The sequence below is a fragment of the Pangasianodon hypophthalmus genome, chromosome 25, assembly GCF_027358585.1.
Source record: "Pangasianodon hypophthalmus isolate fPanHyp1 chromosome 25, fPanHyp1.pri, whole genome shotgun sequence".
Classification (NCBI taxonomy): domain Eukaryota; kingdom Metazoa; phylum Chordata; class Actinopteri; order Siluriformes; family Pangasiidae; genus Pangasianodon; species Pangasianodon hypophthalmus.
In genome coordinates, this window is record NC_069734.1 from 3,626,746 (window position 1) to 3,646,545 (window position 19,800).

The 19,800-nt window shown below is 37.6% G+C and overlaps 1 protein-coding gene across 5 annotated transcripts in view; it reads left to right on the top strand.

The window, feature by feature from the left end:
• The window catches only part of adcy7 (adenylate cyclase 7), a 74,918-nt gene that overhangs the window by 40,889 nt on the left and 14,229 nt on the right, over nucleotides 1–19,800 (top strand). For 4 of the 5 annotated variants that reach the window (XM_034299625.2, XM_053229415.1, XM_034299626.2 and 1 more), the window contains 12 exons: nucleotides 423–953; nucleotides 3,413–3,610; nucleotides 4,660–4,824; nucleotides 6,489–6,638; nucleotides 10,950–11,107; nucleotides 16,376–16,487; nucleotides 16,664–16,791; nucleotides 16,877–17,035; nucleotides 17,220–17,352; nucleotides 18,121–18,309; nucleotides 18,444–18,484; nucleotides 19,660–19,719. In XM_034299625.2, coding sequence (XP_034155516.1) covers nucleotides 789–953; nucleotides 3,413–3,610; nucleotides 4,660–4,824; nucleotides 6,489–6,638; nucleotides 10,950–11,107; nucleotides 16,376–16,487; nucleotides 16,664–16,791; nucleotides 16,877–17,035; nucleotides 17,220–17,352; nucleotides 18,121–18,309; nucleotides 18,444–18,484; nucleotides 19,660–19,719 — 1,658 coding nt within the window. In that variant the 5' untranslated portion in view covers nucleotides 423–788. The remainder of the gene's footprint in view (nucleotides 1–422; nucleotides 954–3,412; nucleotides 3,611–4,659; nucleotides 4,825–6,488; nucleotides 6,639–10,949; nucleotides 11,108–16,375; nucleotides 16,488–16,663; nucleotides 16,792–16,876; nucleotides 17,036–17,219; nucleotides 17,353–18,120; nucleotides 18,310–18,443; nucleotides 18,485–19,659; nucleotides 19,720–19,800) is intronic. The other variant, XM_034299627.2, reaches the window with a different exon arrangement.

Sequence of the window (19,800 nt, forward strand, 5' to 3'; positions counted from 1 at the left end):
GCCGAGTGCATCTTTTAATGAGTGATTTTTTTAGGCTTCCTGACGAAATCTTTTTCTTTACATCGTATTACTGTAACTGTTAATGTGCTATGAATGTTGTGAACAGTCAAAACGTCACTGAGGCTAATTGTTAAATTACTTGTGGGGGCAGGTTGGAGTGAAGAATTTCCATTCAGTGTAATTGTTTTATGGCTTAAGTCCTTCTTACTTTTTATTATTCAAGCTTTTGTGAGCCTTTAACTTTCTCTTTGTGTGTGTGTGTGTGTGTGTGTGAGAGAGAGAGAATGAGGGTCACCGGTCACAGATGGATTGGAAAGTTTTATGGCCTTCAGACAAAAGCAAGCGCTCACAGAATAAGAAAAGAAGACATCATTGCTCTCTGTCTGTCAGTACAGTAATTCATTGTTCTTTTTATCTTTCAGGATTTTCTTTTCTTATCTTGAGTCGTGGAGGTATCCGTGACAACCGTCCTGACGTTCCTCATCCTTTACCGTTCCGACCTCGGATCTGCAACATCCAAATCTCTCCATTCGTCAGAGAGGAAGATGAGAGCAATCATCTAGTAAAGAGGACTGAAGAGCATGTGTCGTCGGACAGAATGACTCATTTAAGAGAAGAGAAAACTCCTGTGTTTTGCAGTGGAACCTCATAAACCCACATACGCACACACACACACACACACACACACACACACACACACACACACACACAGTCTCTATGGCCGTATTTGCATAGCAGCCCTCGTGCTGAACTGAGGCTGGGTTTTTGCTGCGTTGTGATTGGTCAGGATGCCAGCGAAAGGGAAGTACCTGCTGAATGAGCAGAAGCTGAAACAGGAAGCACTGTACAGGAAGTTCTCGTGCATCAGCCAGTATCAGCCTCTGGTGTTGCTGCTCGGACTGAGCGTGCTCACGTGTGCTACCCTGCTAGTGCTGTTTTTTAGCCTGCAACTGGTGAGATATACACAACACAACACAACACACACACACACACACACAAATATACCCTGAGCCTTTTGTCAAGTCAAGTGGGTTTTCATTGCCATTCCTCTGTATACTTTGCATACGAAATGTCATTTTTCCAGGAGCATAGTGCAACACACAGCAGCACGCAAGACTACATAAAGACAAATACGCAATCATGTGAGGCGAGTGCAAGTCACAAAATACGCATAATGTGTAATTCTTTTCCTCCTAATTTTTGAAGAAAATCTCTGACTGTGTTAATTTCCTATTAAATTGTTAATAACAAAGAGGACCATGTTTTTGTCATAACACAAATCCAAAAAAAAAAAAAAAAAAGGCAGACTAGCTTGTTTATTCACCAACCATCAAGTAACAACTGAAGGATCAAGGTTATATATCTTGTGTGTGTGTGTGTGTGTGTGTGTGTGTGTGTGTGTGTGTGTGTGTATATATATAATTTGGGGTGGTTCCCATCTTCATGACTTGTAGAATATTGTGTGTCTGATGCAATTGTGCGAAAAATACAATATAAAAAAAGGTCAAGACCCACCATGTGCTCAGTGTATTCCTTATAGTTAGGGCTGAGCAATCTGACAATACAACATCGATATTATGATAAATTATTTTACGATACTTTGCTGAGATATCATGGATATCGAAATATCTTTTTTTTTATTTCTGCAAATTTTTAAATTACTACAGACTGACTGAAAGCAGATGATGTGATGTTAAAATTTTATACTTAAACTTTAAAATGTTAGAATTTTTACATATTTCTTTTTCTCCTTTTCAACGTTAAATATTTGTTAGTAAGTTTTTTCGAAATTAAAACCTAAGATAATAAAAATAAATTTACGAGGATGAGTCCAACAAAAACTTTACATTTGGGACATAAATAAGAATTTATTTCCAGAGGAATCCAGACACTTTTTAAGCGCTACGGTTGCTCTGAACGAACTGAAGATTATTTAGAAAAATGCACTTTTGTGACACCTATTTGACTCACACTTTTATTTTTTTATGTTTACAAACATTATCATTGTACAGTTTTTTTGAACTGCTGGGAAATTGTTTGCAAACCTGTATATCGTGATGCATCTCGCCCCCATCAGTACGAATTACTGATAGATGTGGATAAGGAAAAATGCACTGCTCACAAGAGTCACATTTGTTGTCTTGCCAATACTTGTCCTAAATCTTTTTCAATCATAGATCTTTATCCATTTCATTGCCTTTCACAATAACGAGCCTTAAAATATAAATGTTAAAAATAGTAATAAAAGATATGAGAATCTTCATACGTCTTTGAAGTGATGTGAAGATTTTTCAGTACAGATGTTTTTTCAGTAGATGTAGAGTCTTCCGTAATCCCACCCATCCTTCTGCGATGAAGAAGAATAAGACATGTTACGAGTGTCCTGAAAGGAAGTGCTCGTGTCTTGTAACAGGAAGTGAACGTTTTGAGGCGTTTTGATTGGCATGTTCTGGCATTTCCATCAGTCTGCAGATTTCCAAGGGGAAAATATGCAGCACTTTTTCCTGCTATTGTATCCAAACTATGCTCTCTTTTTTTTTCTCTCTTGGACGTACACGAACGTTTTCGCCAAGAAAACTTATCCGTCCCATTATAAAAATCGTAAGAAATCCGAGTAAATGTTATTACAGCTTGGATTTGCTTTTGTGCATCTTTCACACTCTGTGGTTATGTGATATGACGTCCGTGTGAACTTTCGACACTGTGTGTGTGTGTGTGTGTGTGTGTGTGTGTGTCAGGGTCTGTGTAAATCCTCTTAAGTGCTCTTTTCACTAGTGGTCTATCCATACGAGGAAAGGAATCTGTGTATGTAATAAAGCATGTGCTTCAAAAAAAAAAAAAAAAAAAAAAAAGAAGCCCAGTGTTTGGGGTGTAAGTGGATCAACAGTCTCGAACTGTTAAATTGAGAGCATGATTAAAATTCGTAGCCCACGTAGTTAGACATTCTAAAGGATCACACATATAACAGGATTATAGCTTTATATAAGTCACCCCTGTATGCAGATACGAACAGTGCAGCATGATGTAGAGCTTTTAATTGACTCAGCCATCTGCATTTACTTACGTCATGCAAAATAATTACATCTTCCTTGCTAAGTATTAGAAGAATAAAGAGTGAGATTGAGGAGGTAGATGAATGGCATTTTTTGGGTAATGTAGGAAAATGTTTAAACAAAAAAACCCAGAATTTCATTACAAAATGTTGTGTTAGTGTGTGATGTAATTCCTGAAGCTTTGTCACAAAATGTTAATTTATTAATCTCATTTACAGTTAGCTCTCAACCTCACAACCACTTTGACACATTAAGGCTGTACTTGTAAAGAGCTCTTTTTGTGTGTCTTATACTACAAAAATGTGTGTCAATTAATCACTCTTTTTTTTAATATATACGTGTGTGTGTGTTTGGTTTAGAGTGTGCACAACCATGTAGCATTTGTGGGCGTGGTTAGCTGTGCGCTGTTTGTGTTCCTGGCTGTGTTTGTGCTGGTCTGTGCCGAGGCGCTCACTCAGAAATGGACCACGCTGTTGGGGCTGGTGGTGTGGGCTACACACCTCAGCATGGGATTTACCTTCATCTATTGCACAGAGCTCATTCTTCCTTGGGACCAGGTAACAACATAAACACACAGAAGTGTATAACTATATGTAATAAGAATTTTCTACACCTAATCCTCAATCTAACCATGATTTTAACTGCAGTATCCAAAAACTAATGTATTTACTGATTTCGACAGAAAAACAAAAAAGTATAATAAACTAATAAATAAACACTGTAAGTGAGGACGTTTTGGTCCTGACAGTTTGCAAACACACACACTCATGCATGCATACCAGGATGTCTAATGTTATACCAAGACAAAGTAATCACAAAAACGCCTTTTACCCCTAAAGCAGACATGCAGTACTGCGCAGAAGTCTTAGTTACATGTAAAGAAATGCCGTGAAGCAAAAGTGCCTTCAAAAATAATGAAATTAAATGGTTTCTACATTTAAAAATATTTTCTACAGTTCTGAGAAAAAGTACTTGCCTCAGATCTTCAATCAAAATTTAATACAAGACCGAGACAAGCTGAGTAAACACAAAGTACAAGCACAAGTTCTCCTCTGAATGGCTGAAAAGGTTAACGTTTTTGGAGCGGCTAGTCATAGTCCTGACTTGAACCCCATTGAGATGCTGTGGGAGGACCTTAAACGGGCGGTTCATGCTCAAAAACCTTCTAATGTGGCTGAATTACTGCAATCTGCAAAGAAGAGTGTGCAAAAAAGACCGGTCTCCTGTTATCAGAAGCGTTTAGTTGCAACTGGACCTGCTGAAGGTGGCACAAAGGGTTATTATGTTTAGGGAGGAATTACTTTTTCACATGGATAATAAAAAGGTTATGCAACCCTTATCCTTCAATAAATTAAATGCTCATTTAACAACTTTTTTTTTTTTTTTCAACAGTCTCATTGTCTTGTTTTGTATGAGGATCTGAAACCATTTAATGTGACAAATATGCAAGAATAGAGGAAACGGAGTCAGCAAATACTTTTTCACACCACTGTTTAAAGAGCAGTACACGGCACCAAACAAAGTCAATATTTAGCATGACTGACTTTAAGTTGATATTTTGAAATGAAGCCGCCTGAGCCGTGATTCATTCATCTCCTCTGTTTAGGTGCCTTTCTTCCTCTTCATCATCATCACGGTGTTCACGCTCCTCCCCTTCCAGATGTGGTACGCCGTCATCCTCAGCATCGTCTCCTCCCTCTCTCACATTATTGTCCTGTCAGTGCACTTCACCTTAGTCAAGTCTCACCCGGAGCCTAAACTCACCAATCAGGTAAGTGTGTTGCGTGAATAATCGGTCAGCCATCAGCGTCTGGTTCAGGAAATCCTGTCAGGCTCAAAGCGTTCAAATCTCAACAGTGCCAACGATAACTAAACGAGAGCTGTGAGATTCATTTTTCCTGCTCTCTAGTATTGAAAATGAAGGAATTCCTCTCTCCTGGTACATAGCTCACGTATAGTCTTTTTTTCAGCATGTTCATGGCGCTGAGTTATTAGCAGTTTGCATTTGTTAGCCTTCGCCCTGCAAGTTGTGCGATAAGGAGGATTCAGCTCGTGAGTGAACAACAGCATTAACTAAGTTCTGGGAAAATGGGTTAAATAGCCAAAAAAAAAAAAAGAATCTTCAGAATGGTGCAACAGAAAAGCGTTCACTGTATCGTCAGGGGAAAATTCATAGCCCATGCAGTTAGATGTTCTAAAGGATCACATATGTAACAGATTATAGTTTTATACAGGTGAACCCCGTATGCAGTTACGAACAGTGCAGCATGATGTAGAGCTTTTAATTGACTCAGTCATCTGCATTGACACACGTCATCCAAAATAAACAGGGTATTTAAGCTTTATTTCTAAGTATTAGCAGTATAAAGAGTGTTTCTTGGAATAAACCAACATAAAATGATAAGTGTGTCCATATAAAGGTTTTTAAATACCAATAAAGTCCCCTGATATACATTTTTAAAGGAAAACTCCATGCTGAAACACATTAAATATATTTGTGTTGAAATATTTGTGATGTGTTTAGCGATAAGGGGTAGTGGTAATGTTTTGCTGTTATCTCCTAAAAACAAAAGAGGGGATGGTGGGTTTGAATGCTGATGATGCCACAGAGAGACATGCTCTATCCCCTGTCAGTCACAGCAACACTAGTCAGCTGGCTTGTGGGCAGGTGACCATAATGGGGGGAAAGAAATTCACTACCTTTTCACTTTTTAATCTCAGTTACTTGAGAAAGTAGGAATGGAGTGAGCAACAAGAGTAGAGTTTCCATCCACCTAGTATTATGCACGTTATGATCATGTGGACATAAGGAAAACCAAATAGAAATCTGGGAAAAGGGACATTAATGCATTACATTTCAGAAGTGTGTTTAATACCTAGTGATGCTTGAACGTGAAAGTACAATGTGTCCCAGAAGTAATAGAAGAGTTAAAGGGTTAAATACAGGGTGTCTGAAATGACAGGAACCAATGGGAATTTTGTTGAGCAAAATCCACAAAAACATGACAGCAGCAGAGAAAATGAGTAGAGTGTAAGGATGAATGTGTAGAGCATATGTTGTAAATAATAAATACAAAATGAAGTATATATAGTTTTACTCTCATTGGTTCCTGACTTTTCACCCTGTATACCCTGTATATGACACCCTATGTATCAGTTGTTCAAAGTTCTGTCCATTCCCTTTAATGCCTTTTCACCTTCCTACATCGAACCAAAACATTTTATTTGAACGATTCTTCAGTTTCGATTTTGTCCTGGGTTTCGGAGTGTAAACTGGGGAAACAATCCAGACAGTTCAAAGCCAGTTTCAGTAACTGAGCTATTATCTTTGGGACATGCTGTACATTCATAAAACTTTGTAATAGCACATGTAGAAATCTGGCTTTCTCTTACCCCCTGTCTCTCTCTCTGTCTGTCTCTCTCTCTCTCTCTCAGCTCTTGTCGAATGTGGTGGTGTTTGTGTGTGGGAGTGCAGTGGGCGCGTTTCATAAGGTTCTAATGGAGAAAGCTCTCAGGCAGACTTTCCAGGACACACTGCGCTGCCTCGGCATCCGCATGAAACTGGAGATCGAGAAGAGGCAGCAGGTACAGTACACGCGCTATACACAAGCTGCACTTTTTCCAGGGTACTCACACACCACTACAGAATTCGAGTGTGTGAATAAAATAATACTCCATCGACTAACTGCTCCAAAAGGCCAAACTCAAGCGAGGATCTGGATGAATTGTGATCCGTTGTGCTCACTGGCTCAGAATTATGCATCACTAGTTTACACATGAGCCAGAGCTATAAAAGGTCCATTTATACATTGTTATTAAACAGTGTCTAATAAAATCCTTTTTCACCCAGAATAATGGTGTAAATATTTTATCTAGCTGCACGTCTTAGTTGCTGTGTAGACGGGGGAATGTTAACCTTTTCATAACAAAGGCAATTCAATTATAAGACTAAAAGTATAATTTCTACTTCTGTCTCAACTTCAAGAGACATTTGTGTGGATTTATTTGTGTTTTCTGAATTTCCACACAGTGAGTAAACCCAAGCTAAGGACTGAACCGGGGACCCCATCGTACTGCCCCCATAAACCATCAAAGCTGGAAATGTCACTAGGAGCCTTTATACAGCTAAAAATAACAGCCTAAAAATAGTTGCTTTAACTATGGAAAAGATGACTAGTAGAATCCTTTTTTTGAGTTACTGGTCAACTAGTAAAAGGTAGTAGTCGTGCAACCCCTACCATGGTCATGCAACTGTGTATAGGTACGAGATGGATAATGATCAAGCTGAATAAACGTGTGTGTTTGTGTGTGTGTGTGTGTGTGTGTGTGTGTGTGTGTGTGTGTGTGTGTAAGAAGACATTTTTCACGCACAACATACTGTATATAGAACATATAATATTGCCTATATGTACAATGTAAGTACAATTTTTGGAGAGCAGCCTAAAGTTACCTGTTATAAGCTGAATGACAGTGGCAACATTTACCCACGTTTGGCAGTTGCGCAAGTTTATTTTCACACCCTGCTTTTCACAGAAAGCAACATTGTTTGTGTTGGACAAACATGACATGATGAATCTACTTGGCTGTGAAACTGTGAGACATTTCCTTTAACAGCCAAATAAACATCGAAGTCACATCTAGCTTAATAAAGGACTAACTTTCGTTTTAAATATTTGCCTGCGTGGAGCAAGAAACTGAAGGCCTGGATTATATTTAGTTGGACGGATCTGTAGTTTCGCCTTTATAATGAACTAAGAATCTCCTCGCTGAAAATAACCAGTGACAGCTAGAGAGAGGAAATGCTCCGGTCTTTAGTCATCTGTCTTTACCAAAACTCAAAATTTAACATGTTGATCGTATTATGTTAGGCTTGTAGCAGTATATCTATTCTGTATCTATTAAGAACTTGGTACTCCATATTGCTTTGAAAAATGATTGAAAGTAATGGAGTATATGAACATTTACTGTTGAATTTCAGACACTTTTAGCTTGCTGTCCCATAAATACAAGACTCTTCTTATATAGATCTGCTGGTTTGCAACTGAAATAGTCTCCTCCAGCTTCTCATTTCAGATTTCAGCTTCTACCATTTTCTACATGTGTAGAGCTCTTTACATTTGCTTTATTTCACCTCATATAAACACAAAGTGTACACTGTGTGGGAAAATGTAGAGAGGAGAGAGGACAGGCCAACCGCTGTTCTCCTGAAGGATAAGATCTGCTAGTTTACGGTTACAGAGCCCTAACTCTGCTTTAAAGAAAGGGAGAGAGACACAGAGAGAAAGAATGCGAGATAGAAAGAAGAAAAAAGTTCGAAAAGAGTTTTATAGGGAATGATCATGTCTTTTATTTACTATTAAAATTAGGGAGGGGGGTGTCTGGCAAAAATAATCATATCACAAATTTTTCAGGCTGGAGCATGATTCAGGATATTGTCATGATTATTTTTCATTTTTTTAAAGGTGCAATAGTGAATATTTTTATTACAAATAGCCTGTAACATATGTATGTAGAACATGATAACGAATAATGGTTTAAGCCATGACCTCAAGACAAAAGTATTATGTGGCTGAGAAAGCCCATTTGGAAAATGATTTCTGGTCCAGAATGCCTGTTTGTGTTTGGATGGGCCTCCTGTTAGTCATTTTATAGACACTCTACAGGTTATTGTAGATCCTTGAGGCAGAGCTTTTAACCTCTAGAAAGATAATCTTGAAAAAAAAAATGGTCTAATCTTAGCAAATGCACCTTTAAGACTATTTTGCGAAGAGTCACCTTAGAGTACCTTTTTAAGCAAATTCTAATAATGTGCACTTCCCAACAAAATGTAAACAATTCTTTCTAAAATGAAAAACAACAAACAATGGACAGCATATTTAAAAAAAAAAAAAAAAAAACATTAAATAAAAATGTTCTTTCTTTCTTTCTTTGGGTGCTTTCTTGGCGGTTAAACAGCTTCGTCATTTTTCCTTGATCTTGCCATTGCATATTTTGCAAACAGCCATGGTTTACGCTGTGTCCATTTTGTAAGGTCCATCAGTTCCATATAACGGATGTTGAATTTTTTAGTCACTGGCTCCTCCATGTTGCCAGCCCATGTTATGGTGTTGCTAAATAAATCAAGGAGGAAGCATAAGCTAAGGAACTGCCCACTCTTGGTTCTTATTGGTTTGTTCGTGTATCTGTCCGGTAGAGCGCGAGCTGGACTAGTGAATAGAATAACGTCTGGTTCATAAACATCTTGTCTGAGTGTTTTCAGCACAACTGACAATATGTGTTCAATATCACGGTACACGCGATCTCTCTGTAATAACAGATGAGACGTTTTGTTCATTCACGATCTACAATCGCCATATCACCCCACCGCAAATTTAAATAGTACCAAGCATTGTTTATATTCGGTGTGATTGTACAACAGTGTCACGAGCAGCAAAGCCGTGTTCATGAAAAAAAAAAGCTTAGTAAGTGGTGTCTAGAACTGTATTTGTCAGGATTAGATTAATGTGAGGAGGAATGGTTTAGTAATTCCATCATTTGCAGCTGTGATTGGCAGTCTCAGGGTTAATCTCACTCCTCCAGCTCCTCCGAATTACCTTCTGTTTTTTTTCAAGAAACTCAACGGTTTTGATTTTCAGGCCTCCAGCATTGGAAGAAATACTTTTTTGGCCACTGGTACTCTGTATTTAGTACTGCTACACTGTATTTAGTCATCTTTGCCTGTTGATTGATCATTTATGACAAATGACAAATTTATGCTCTAGATGCAACAAGTGTACAATCACAGGTGGTACCATGGCACATCAGCTTTGATTCTGCATAGATTTTGGTTTGATTTTTTTTGCATTGTTTTACATTTTTGGTATGCCTGTACAGCTCGATCCTTCTTTAGCAATTTTTGACTAGTTTGGTTACAGCAAAAATTCTTCTCCTCCGCTGGAAATCATCTCTTGCACTTTGTTTTAAAAGATGGCTATCTGAGATGATTGACGCAGTACACATGGAATGACTGACATGTGATGTGAACAAGTTTCTGTATGTATTAAAAGGAACTTTTTTTGTGTTTTTTTTTTTTTATTTATTTGTTCTGTTGTTGATAAAAAGCTTAAAATCATATATATATATATATATATATATATATATATATATATATATATATATATATATATATAATTGATGCTCTTTAAATTACATGTGCTGTAATTATGCATTAGGTTGTTAAAAAGACAAAATAAAAGTAATTACAGTAAAGAATGTAATTCTGCAAACAACATCTGCTATAAAGCCTCACTTTATAATAGCATTTTCCATGATATTAAAGAAATTGAAAAGAAATTCATTATCCAGTAATGTACATCACCACGTCCGACTCAAACATCATAGTTTGTAGGAGCTCTAAAGTCGCTTGTCTCTTGTTAATTTACATCTGGATATGATGTGTGTGTTACCACTGAGGAGACGTGCAAATATTTTATTATGCCTCACATTATCACTAGATGAAGACACTAGATATTCAATAGATATTCATCACCTCTTTCTCCAGTCACGTAGCCTGTGAATGATGAAAAGGTCTCGCTAGCTCTTGAAATAGATTAGATTAGTTCAGTTAGATGTAAGATACTAGCAGAATGCGCTTGCTTGCATGTCTTTTCCTTTAATTGCATGATTAGCAAATGCACATTATTAATACATGAAGAAAACACCTTAGAACTTTAAATAACATTTTGCAGTGCAGTAATTTTGAATAAAGAACATTTTGCATATGAACATATCTGTATGCGGCTGAATATTTCCCACAAGCCCCTAGGAGTTACATGTCCACTCTGAAAATGGTGTCTGACTGTACTTTTTTATTCGACAGTCATTCACCACCATGTATGACGTGTGTGTGTGTTTTAGGAGAATCTGTTGCAGTCAGTACTGCCTGTGTATATTTCGATGGAGATGAAGCTGGCCATAATGGAGCGCTGTAAATGTAAAGATAAGGAGGCACAGCAGCGGCTGGTCAAAGACAATAACTTCCACAGTCTCTACGTCAAGAGGCACGAGAACGTCAGGTAAAAATCTATGTACACGCATACTACATCTGCATCAATAGCTACGAGAATTTTGGTTTATGTATATGCATATATCCTCACTATTTATGGCTCCACCAGGTTCTCTGAGAAAAGCTGTGTGGGTTGTAGTGTTTTTTAAGGAAATGAAAGATATACATCTTGCTTAAGTTTGAGCATGCTAACCGTATTACTTCCTGATTACAAGGTCGTTCTGTTACATACTTAATTACATACCTAATTTTGACTTTCATACCAATATCAAATATGTCACATGGTCTGAATGTAAAGAGAAAAATCATACTGTGCATTATTGTACTTATTGATGGTGTCTTGAAGCATGAGCTTACCAGTGGTACTGAGTAAAACTCAAACAGGTGACAAAGGAAAAAACAAAATGAAGTGTGTTAGTAAGGTGTTAGGCCAGCACAAGCCACCAGAACAGCTCCAGTGCATTGATTCTACAAGTCTCTGGAACTGTACTGGAGTGATGAACTCTGTTTTTCCAAAAGTTTTTCCTTCTGTTGGTGTTGTGTTCAGTTGGGTTGAGATGTGGTGAGTGTAAAGGCCATGGTGTTTGACATCATTTTCATCCTCATCAAACCATTCAGTGAGCCCTCGTAGTCTGTGGATGGGGCGGAGTCATCTGGAAAGAGACCACGCCCTTCAGGATAGAAAGGTTTCATTGTAGGGTAAAGGCGATCAGTTTTGGTTTGTAGTAACGCTTTGCTCTAAGGGGACAAGTGGACTCAAACTATGGCAGGAAAATAAATAAATGCTCCCCACAGCATAACAGAGCTACCAGTTTTTCCTTTAATTTCTCACCCACTTGTATGGTCCTGTAGGGATTAATCTTTCCATCCATCCATTCATCCAATCACAGATCTTCATGCTAGTTCACTAGGTCAAGAACTAAGAGTACCATCAGTTTCTGGGGAGATTAGTGCAGTATGAAAAAAACTCAAGACAAGGAAGATTTTTTAATAATTGATAAACAAAGTGCTACTTTAAGTGCTTGGTGAAGTGGTAGGTCTTTAGTATTTGTTCGAAGATGGTCAGTCAGCCAAGGGGAGTTCTGCTGCATTCAGTGAAAGATCGTAATTCGTCATTTCTGTCCTCTGTCTAGGAAAAATCCTAACAAACGCCCCCACAACTCTTCTTGAATTCTTAGTTGGGAACTCGGGATGGTCTTCTCAACCCCGAGTTCAGCAAGTAATGTCAAATCAGCATGGTCTCACAGCATCAACAGTAAACGCAGCAGCACTTCTTACCTTTAAATGAGTTATACTCATTTAGTAATTGCTTTAGATCAATCAGCATATTGACTTGTTAAATCTAGGACACTGACTATACAGATCTCTGTTTTGAAAAGGAAAATATACATCGCTCATCACAGTTTGCTGGATAAGCTTGTTGCTAACAAACGACAAACAGAGGTGTCAGTGGTTTTTCTAACTTGAACACACAGAGTTTGAAAATGACGTAATTCCAAGCTCCCACTTTTGAGGTAAGTCGAATGCAGAAATTCCACCCCCTGGGTACCAGGACAGAGAAGAGTCTTGATGCATGTCTTCCTTGTACCTTGAGGGACGCTGGGTCCAATCGAGAGGTGCTAGAGTCTCGGTGGTGCAGAGCAGGGTGTGATAAGTGCTGTAATTTACGTAGACACTCGTTTGTTTTTATTGGTTTTGTTTTTTTGTAAGCATCAGTGTTTTACATCTGATGTGGGCAGCTACAGGAAGCCCAGGGAGGGAGTGGTGCGGGAGAACTTAGGGGAGAACGTGTGCAGCTGCATTCTGGATCATTTGCAGCAGTTGGATGGCACTTTGACGTCTGGTCACATTGCATCACCTTGGCCAATCATATGGAGTCTGGAGGGTTGCGTGGGTATGCTGGGAAACACGTGAATAAGTCAACAAAAGAAAATGCTACACTTAAAAACTTCACTAATGTACATGAATTAACAAGAAATAAAGCATTCATGAGCCTTGAGTTGTAGTAGTCCAGTCTCAACATAACCAGGAAGCAGCAGTGGCCTCTGTGGATAGAAATGATCGGATCATCCTAATGATGTAAAGGAGAAACCTGTGAGTCAGTTTAGCAATACGAGGCAAGAAGGGTAGTTTTAATACTTTGTCCAGCACTAATCCCTGTTCACAAAGTGCTCTTATATCCCTCATTAGTAGGTTGGAATTACATCAAATTTTCCCACACAGACTGTTTGATCTGTATTTTATCTTGCCTATTCTGTGCTTATAACATCTGGTCCTTGGGTACGGTTTTATAATTAGAAGCGGGTTGTAATCTATTTTGCAAAGCATAAAACATGGACATGAAAAGTGGTCCTTCAACAGAGTAGTCATTATTGGCTAATATAACTCCGAAGCTCATACTGTCATACACGCAGATGGAATTACACAGCACCTGGGTGTGTACACCAACAATGCAGGATTTGTTTAGAGGTCCGATATTTTCATTTTACAGTCACTGACCTGTGAGAGTGATCTGTTTAAGAGCTATTCATTTATTACGTGATGACACAAATTTCGTGTGCGTGTGTATGCGCGTGTGTGTATACACATTTTTTTTTTTCTTCACAAATCTTTACAAAGCTTATACTTCATTCAAACATTTCTTTCCACAGTCCTTTAAAATAAACTGGTGTTCTTTTATACCTCCCATTCTTGTAAATATTATATAATATATAAATCATGCTTTATTTCACTTCCATACTTAAATGTCTATATACTTCCTCCAGGAAAAAAGATTATTATATCATATGTTTATATTAATTTTATAGCAGTACATAAAATCACCTGTTTGATTAGCTGACTAAAACATTTTTTCTGCCTTTTACTTTAAAAAATGGAAAATATTTGACTACACTGTGCACAAATGCAATTTTAGTCAGGATCAGAAATTTCCAAACAAGGGAAAAATAAAATTGGCAAATTTAGATATTTAATCTATTGATAAAATTAAATAATACTTAGATATTTTGCTGTTTAGTTGTTGATTGTACTCCAAGTTTTGTTCAAGAAAAACTATAGCAATTTCAGACAGCTAAAATGTTCATGGTTTCTTTCTGACAGTCACAGACACATGCCTCAACACACACTTTTTATCATTGCAGTACTGACCTTCAATATTAAATTTGATTGCATAACCTTGCTCATTCATCCTGTCACCTCAAAAAGGCTTTTGAACCACATCATACAGCCTTGAATTATTTCATACAAGCAAAATTGCTTTGAATTGCCAAATATTGAATCATACAGTGAATTAGTCTCTGTATCCACTGACTCACAACTAGTAGAAGGTCATGAATGTTCGTCATCAAGCGCTAACCTGAAATTGAATTAGCAGACTGCTCTGAAATTTTAGAGATAGTAAAAAAAAAAAAAAAAAAAAAAAAAAAGAGTGTGAGGAAGAATTTTAAATGAAGACTCATGAGGAAAAGTTGTCCTTCGACCAGACTCCAAGCCAAACACTGTGACTTGGCACAAAGATCACAATGAGACACCACCACAAATTTCTGCTGTCAGAGTGAAGGATTACATAAAGATCATATAAAAGGATTGCTTTTTAACAGTCTTTGGAGACTCTTGGGGCTAGTTAGAGGAGCTAGAATCCTCTAAAATGTTCTGTTTGCTCCTGCATTAATCTGGGAACCTGTCAAAGACATTAGTCCAAAACCCTTATTGAGCTAACTCCTGCATCACCACTTGGCAAACGTTGTCTTTCAAACTGCGCTAGACTTGAAAACATTTAAGTGAGAATAATTTTAAATATATGATGTTATTAATTCAATTCTAAATTAACCTATGATTGCTGGACGAAATAATCTGCAGGATCTTTTCTTTTGTGCATGAACTTTATTCAGAGAAAGCTACTGCATATTATGCATGAATGATTCAGCTGGCATTGTTTCAGAGAACTTGGGTTACAGGAATGGCCACCTGTTGGTTCATGCTATAAACATATCCTGTTTGATAATATCTCATTTGAAGGAGTGAATCAGTCAAGTGAATACAAGTGAATCTTGTATATACTATAAGCATTATTAAAATCGAGTGGCAATTTTAGGCTCATTAATATAGAATCTTTATTACAAAATAATCACAGCAGTCTTGAAAGCATTTCTTTTTCTCCATTTCAGTATCCTTTATGCAGACATTGTTGGTTTCACATATAACAATTTCTCATATTCTTCAGGTGTCTACCCCAAACTATGTGGCAAAATATGTTATTGTCTGATGAGAACAATTCCAAAAGATATAATAATTCCATAATTCCAAAAAAAAAACAAAACAAAAAAAAAACCAACACATCACCAAAAGAACACCATACCCACGGTGAAGCATGGTGGTGGCAGCATCATGCTTTAGGGCTTTTATCAAGGTAGAGGGAATCATGAATAGCTACAAATACCACTCGATTTTAGTGCAAAACCTTCAGGTGTCTGCTAGTAAGCTGAAGATGAAAAGGAATTTCACCTTTCAGCACAACAAGGACCCAAAGCATATGTCCAAATCAACAAAGGAATGGCTTAAGCAAAAGAAGCTTTATGTTTGTGAATGGCCGAGCCAGAGCCCAGGCCTGAATCCAACTAAAAATCAGTGGGGTGGCCTGAAGAAGCTGTGCACAGGAGATGCCCTTACAATATGATGGATCTAGAATGTTTTTGCAAGAAAGAGTGGGGAAAATATTCCCATAAGTCAGGATGCACCATGCTGATAGACTCTTAGCCAAAAAGACTGAGTGGTGTAAGAAACTCAAAAGGTGCTTCAACAGAGTATTAGTTTAGGGGTATACAGTATACACTTATGCAACTATGTTATTGTAAGTTTTTTACTTTTCCTGTTTTTCCCTAAAATGTTTCTAATTGTTTTTCAGTTAATTTTTTTTACGTTGTAATTTCACCTTGAGGGTAGAAAAAGTTCTGATATGATCTACCCTGGTTTCATTTTTTTTTTACATCACAAACACCTGCCATTTTAACAGGGCTGTGTAGACAAATGTGTGGTACCATAGAAGAACATGGTCATTATTTTGGTGTAAAAATACAGTAACTTCCATGTAAACTAGGTTTAAGTGTTGATACTGGGAAAGAAAATGTGGTATCGTGCCATCTCTGCTTTTTTCTTATTATTCTGTTTTTTTTTTTTTTTTTTTTTTTTTAACATATAGGTATATAGCTAAAATAAGTCCTAGTTCCTCTTTACATTTATAACACTTAAATTCTCTTGCCTTCTCCATTATCTGTTTCAGCATCCTTTACGCAGACATCGTTGGTTTCACTCGTTTAGCCAGCGACTGTTCTCCCAAAGAGTTGGTGATCATGCTGAATGAGCTTTTTGGAAAATTTGACCAGATTGCCAAAGTGAGTGGTTTCAATAACTACAATACTTGCTTTGTTAATTAGTAATGAATTTTTTTTAATAATAGTGATTGAGTGCTTTTTTTTCATGTTGAGATGAATAGTATAGTTCAGCGGTGGTCGTGTCTGGCAGAACTGTAGAACTGTTATATTTTGTTTGTGTGTGTGTGTGTGTGTAGGAGAATGAGTGTATGAGGATAAAGATCCTGGGTGATTGTTATTACTGTGTGTCTGGACTACCAGTCTCCTTGCCGAGACATGCCAAGAACTGCGTCAAAATGGGTTTGGACATGTGTGAGGCTATTAAGTAAGTACACAAACATGCACACACACATAAAACACAAACTGGGTGAAATAAATTACTCATTAAATTTCCCCATCATCCTTTGCAGGCTGGTTCGGGAGGCGACAGGAGTGGATATTAACATGCGCGTGGGCGTGCACTCAGGAAACGTGCTCTGTGGCGTGATTGGTCTACGCAAATGGCAGTTTGACGTCTGGTCACATGACGTCACCTTGGCCAATCACATGGAGTCTGGAGGGTTGCCTGGGTATGCTGGGAAACGTGTATAAGTCAGCAAAAGAAAATTCTACAGTTTAAAACTTCACTAATATACATGAATTAGCAAGAAGTAAAGCATTCATGAGCCTTGAGATAATGCTTATTGCTTATATAAAATATTTTAAATCTAAAAATGTATGTTGCTCTGATTTGAGTATAATGTGTGTGTTTAGCCGGGTACACATCACTGAGGCCACTCTGAAGCATCTGAATAAAGCGTACGAGGTGGAGGAAGGAAACGGCCACCTCCGAGACGCTTACCTGAAGGAGCTCAACATCAAGACTTACCTGGTTATAGACCCGCGGGTCAGTATATACATTTCCATTTAAATTACTTTTAAAAAGTTTATTATTCAAATGCATTAATATATTTCTGAGCCTAAAATGTTATACTTCCATTAACAGAACGAGCTTCAATACACTGCACTGTGTGTTAATGTCTAATAAACACATGGAAGGTTCAAATATCTTAAGCAATGACACGAAACAATAACCTGATTTCATCAGAAACATTTCATAATTATTTGTCTCCTGTAATGTTTTCTTTTTGCTGATATTTAGCTTAATGTCCGATTATTTACACAACCCAGGATATAAACCTGTCATCTCTACTTCCATTTTATGCAGGAATAATTTTATTTTATTTAAGTCCCATCCAAAATACCAGTTAGATTTGGGCTAAAACCCAGCTGGTTTTCTGTTTCTTATATACAGTTGCTACATTGCTTAACATAATGCTTTTGTAGAACATATGTCGTGTATTAGATGCTCATTAAAATGCCATTTGATATTCAGCCACAATAGCTCACTCTAATAAGTGACTGCTGGACATACTACTAAACATTAGCAGGTTTAGGACATATTATTTTTTATTTAAATAGTAATTGTATACATTATTCTAAAATGTGCATGCGAAAACAAAGTATGTCATTAATGACATGGCCAAATGTTTTAGATATGTGTTTCTATAGACATACAATATGTGACTAAAGGTAAAATATGGAATATTAAACATCAGAATGAGGACTTTTCACATTTGTGATAATTATATATACCTTTTGTGTGCTCACGCAGTCTAAGGACCCGTCTCAGAGCAGCAGTAGCATTCCTAAGCAGCGTGTGAGTGATGGTTTGAAGATGCGAGCGTCGGTGAGAATGACGCGCTACCTGGAGTCGTGGGGGGCCGTGAAACCCTTCTCCCATCTCCAGAGCAGAGAGGGCTTCATCACTGACACTGTGGTGAACAGCAAGAACCGCTTCAAGGTGAACACACACACAGACACACACTCCCACACACATAAACACGAATGCACAGATAATCATCCTTTACTGTTGATTTTTTCTGATTATTGCTAATGATATTGTTAATGAGAGTTTGTCATTTTATCACTCGTCAGGACATTCCTATGAGATCAGCGCCGTTAAAAATGACAGAAAGGTTAGTAATACATGAGAATGTTTTTTTTTTTTTTTTTTTTTTTTTTTTTTGTGTGTGTGTGTGTGTGTGTGTGTGTGTGTGTGTGTGTGTGTGTGTGTGTGTGTGTATAACTGTGTATATGTGTTTGTATGCATAAATGTGCATTCACACTAGCGAGTCCATGCAGAGTAGTAGAAGAGTAGTATAGCCTACAGCACACAATTTACTGTGTACAATTTATTTTTGTTTAAAATGTACTTATAATGAATTAGCAGTGTAAGCTAACTGTACTAGCTATGTATACTAACCTGAGGCACCACCGTATACCATACCTATATATCTATGGATCACCTTCTAACTAAAGACAAATTAAATTATGCACTAATCAGCTTTAAAATTGGTTCTTTGATTTCCACGTTTCGTGCCAGACTTTGTATTAGCTATTAGCAAAATACAGTACGCAAGCTAACTGTACTAGCTACAAACACACTGCAGAGACACCAGTAATCTTTCCAAGCTTTAGGTTTTTCCCCAGTGTCCCTATAGACATTTAATGAGAGGTCGTGTATGACCGGGTAAGATGAAACCACAGTTACGATTTTTTACAGTTTTTTCTAATAGGGGTCAAATAGGGGAAGTGAAGAAATGTCGGACCATGCGAGCAATACGATTGGTCTGAGGAATCATTTGAGTCAATCGCTTTAGTGTCATACCTAATTTGCATAAAGTTCAGAAAATCTCAGCTCACATGTTGTTGCACTGTTGCTGAAATCGCGGCTCCGTATCACACACGTACGTAGAAAATAACCGTCACTCGCTAGTGTGAACACTGGGTAAGGGAGAAAGAACAGCAGAAATTGAGTGATCTCCTGTTTTTTCCCTCCAACTGTCATCCTTTACATTTCTAAAAAGGTAGCCAAAGCAAATTCTAGTACATTTACATGAAGTATTGATTCTAAAGATGTGATAGCCAAGCACATAGTAGTGGAGAGACCCGAATATACATATCATTTATTTAAACAATTTCTATCATGTCCTTTCTTTATTGATGCAGAAGATTTTTTTCAACAGATTTATGTAAATTCTTTCACATTTTCTTATCCACAGATTAAAAATAAACCTATAGACAGAAATCCTGCTCTTTCTCCCTCTCTCTTTTGTGTTGTGTTAAAGTTGACTTTTATCCCCCTGTGCAGCTTTGATGAGTCTCTTGAGGAGTCCTTGTCCTTTCCCGCCCCTCCCTTCAGCGTGAATAAGTGAGTGGAACCATGTTGGCTCCGAAGAAATTTTCCCTGGCCCACAGTTTCACCACTAACCCCCTGATCTCTCACTTAGCT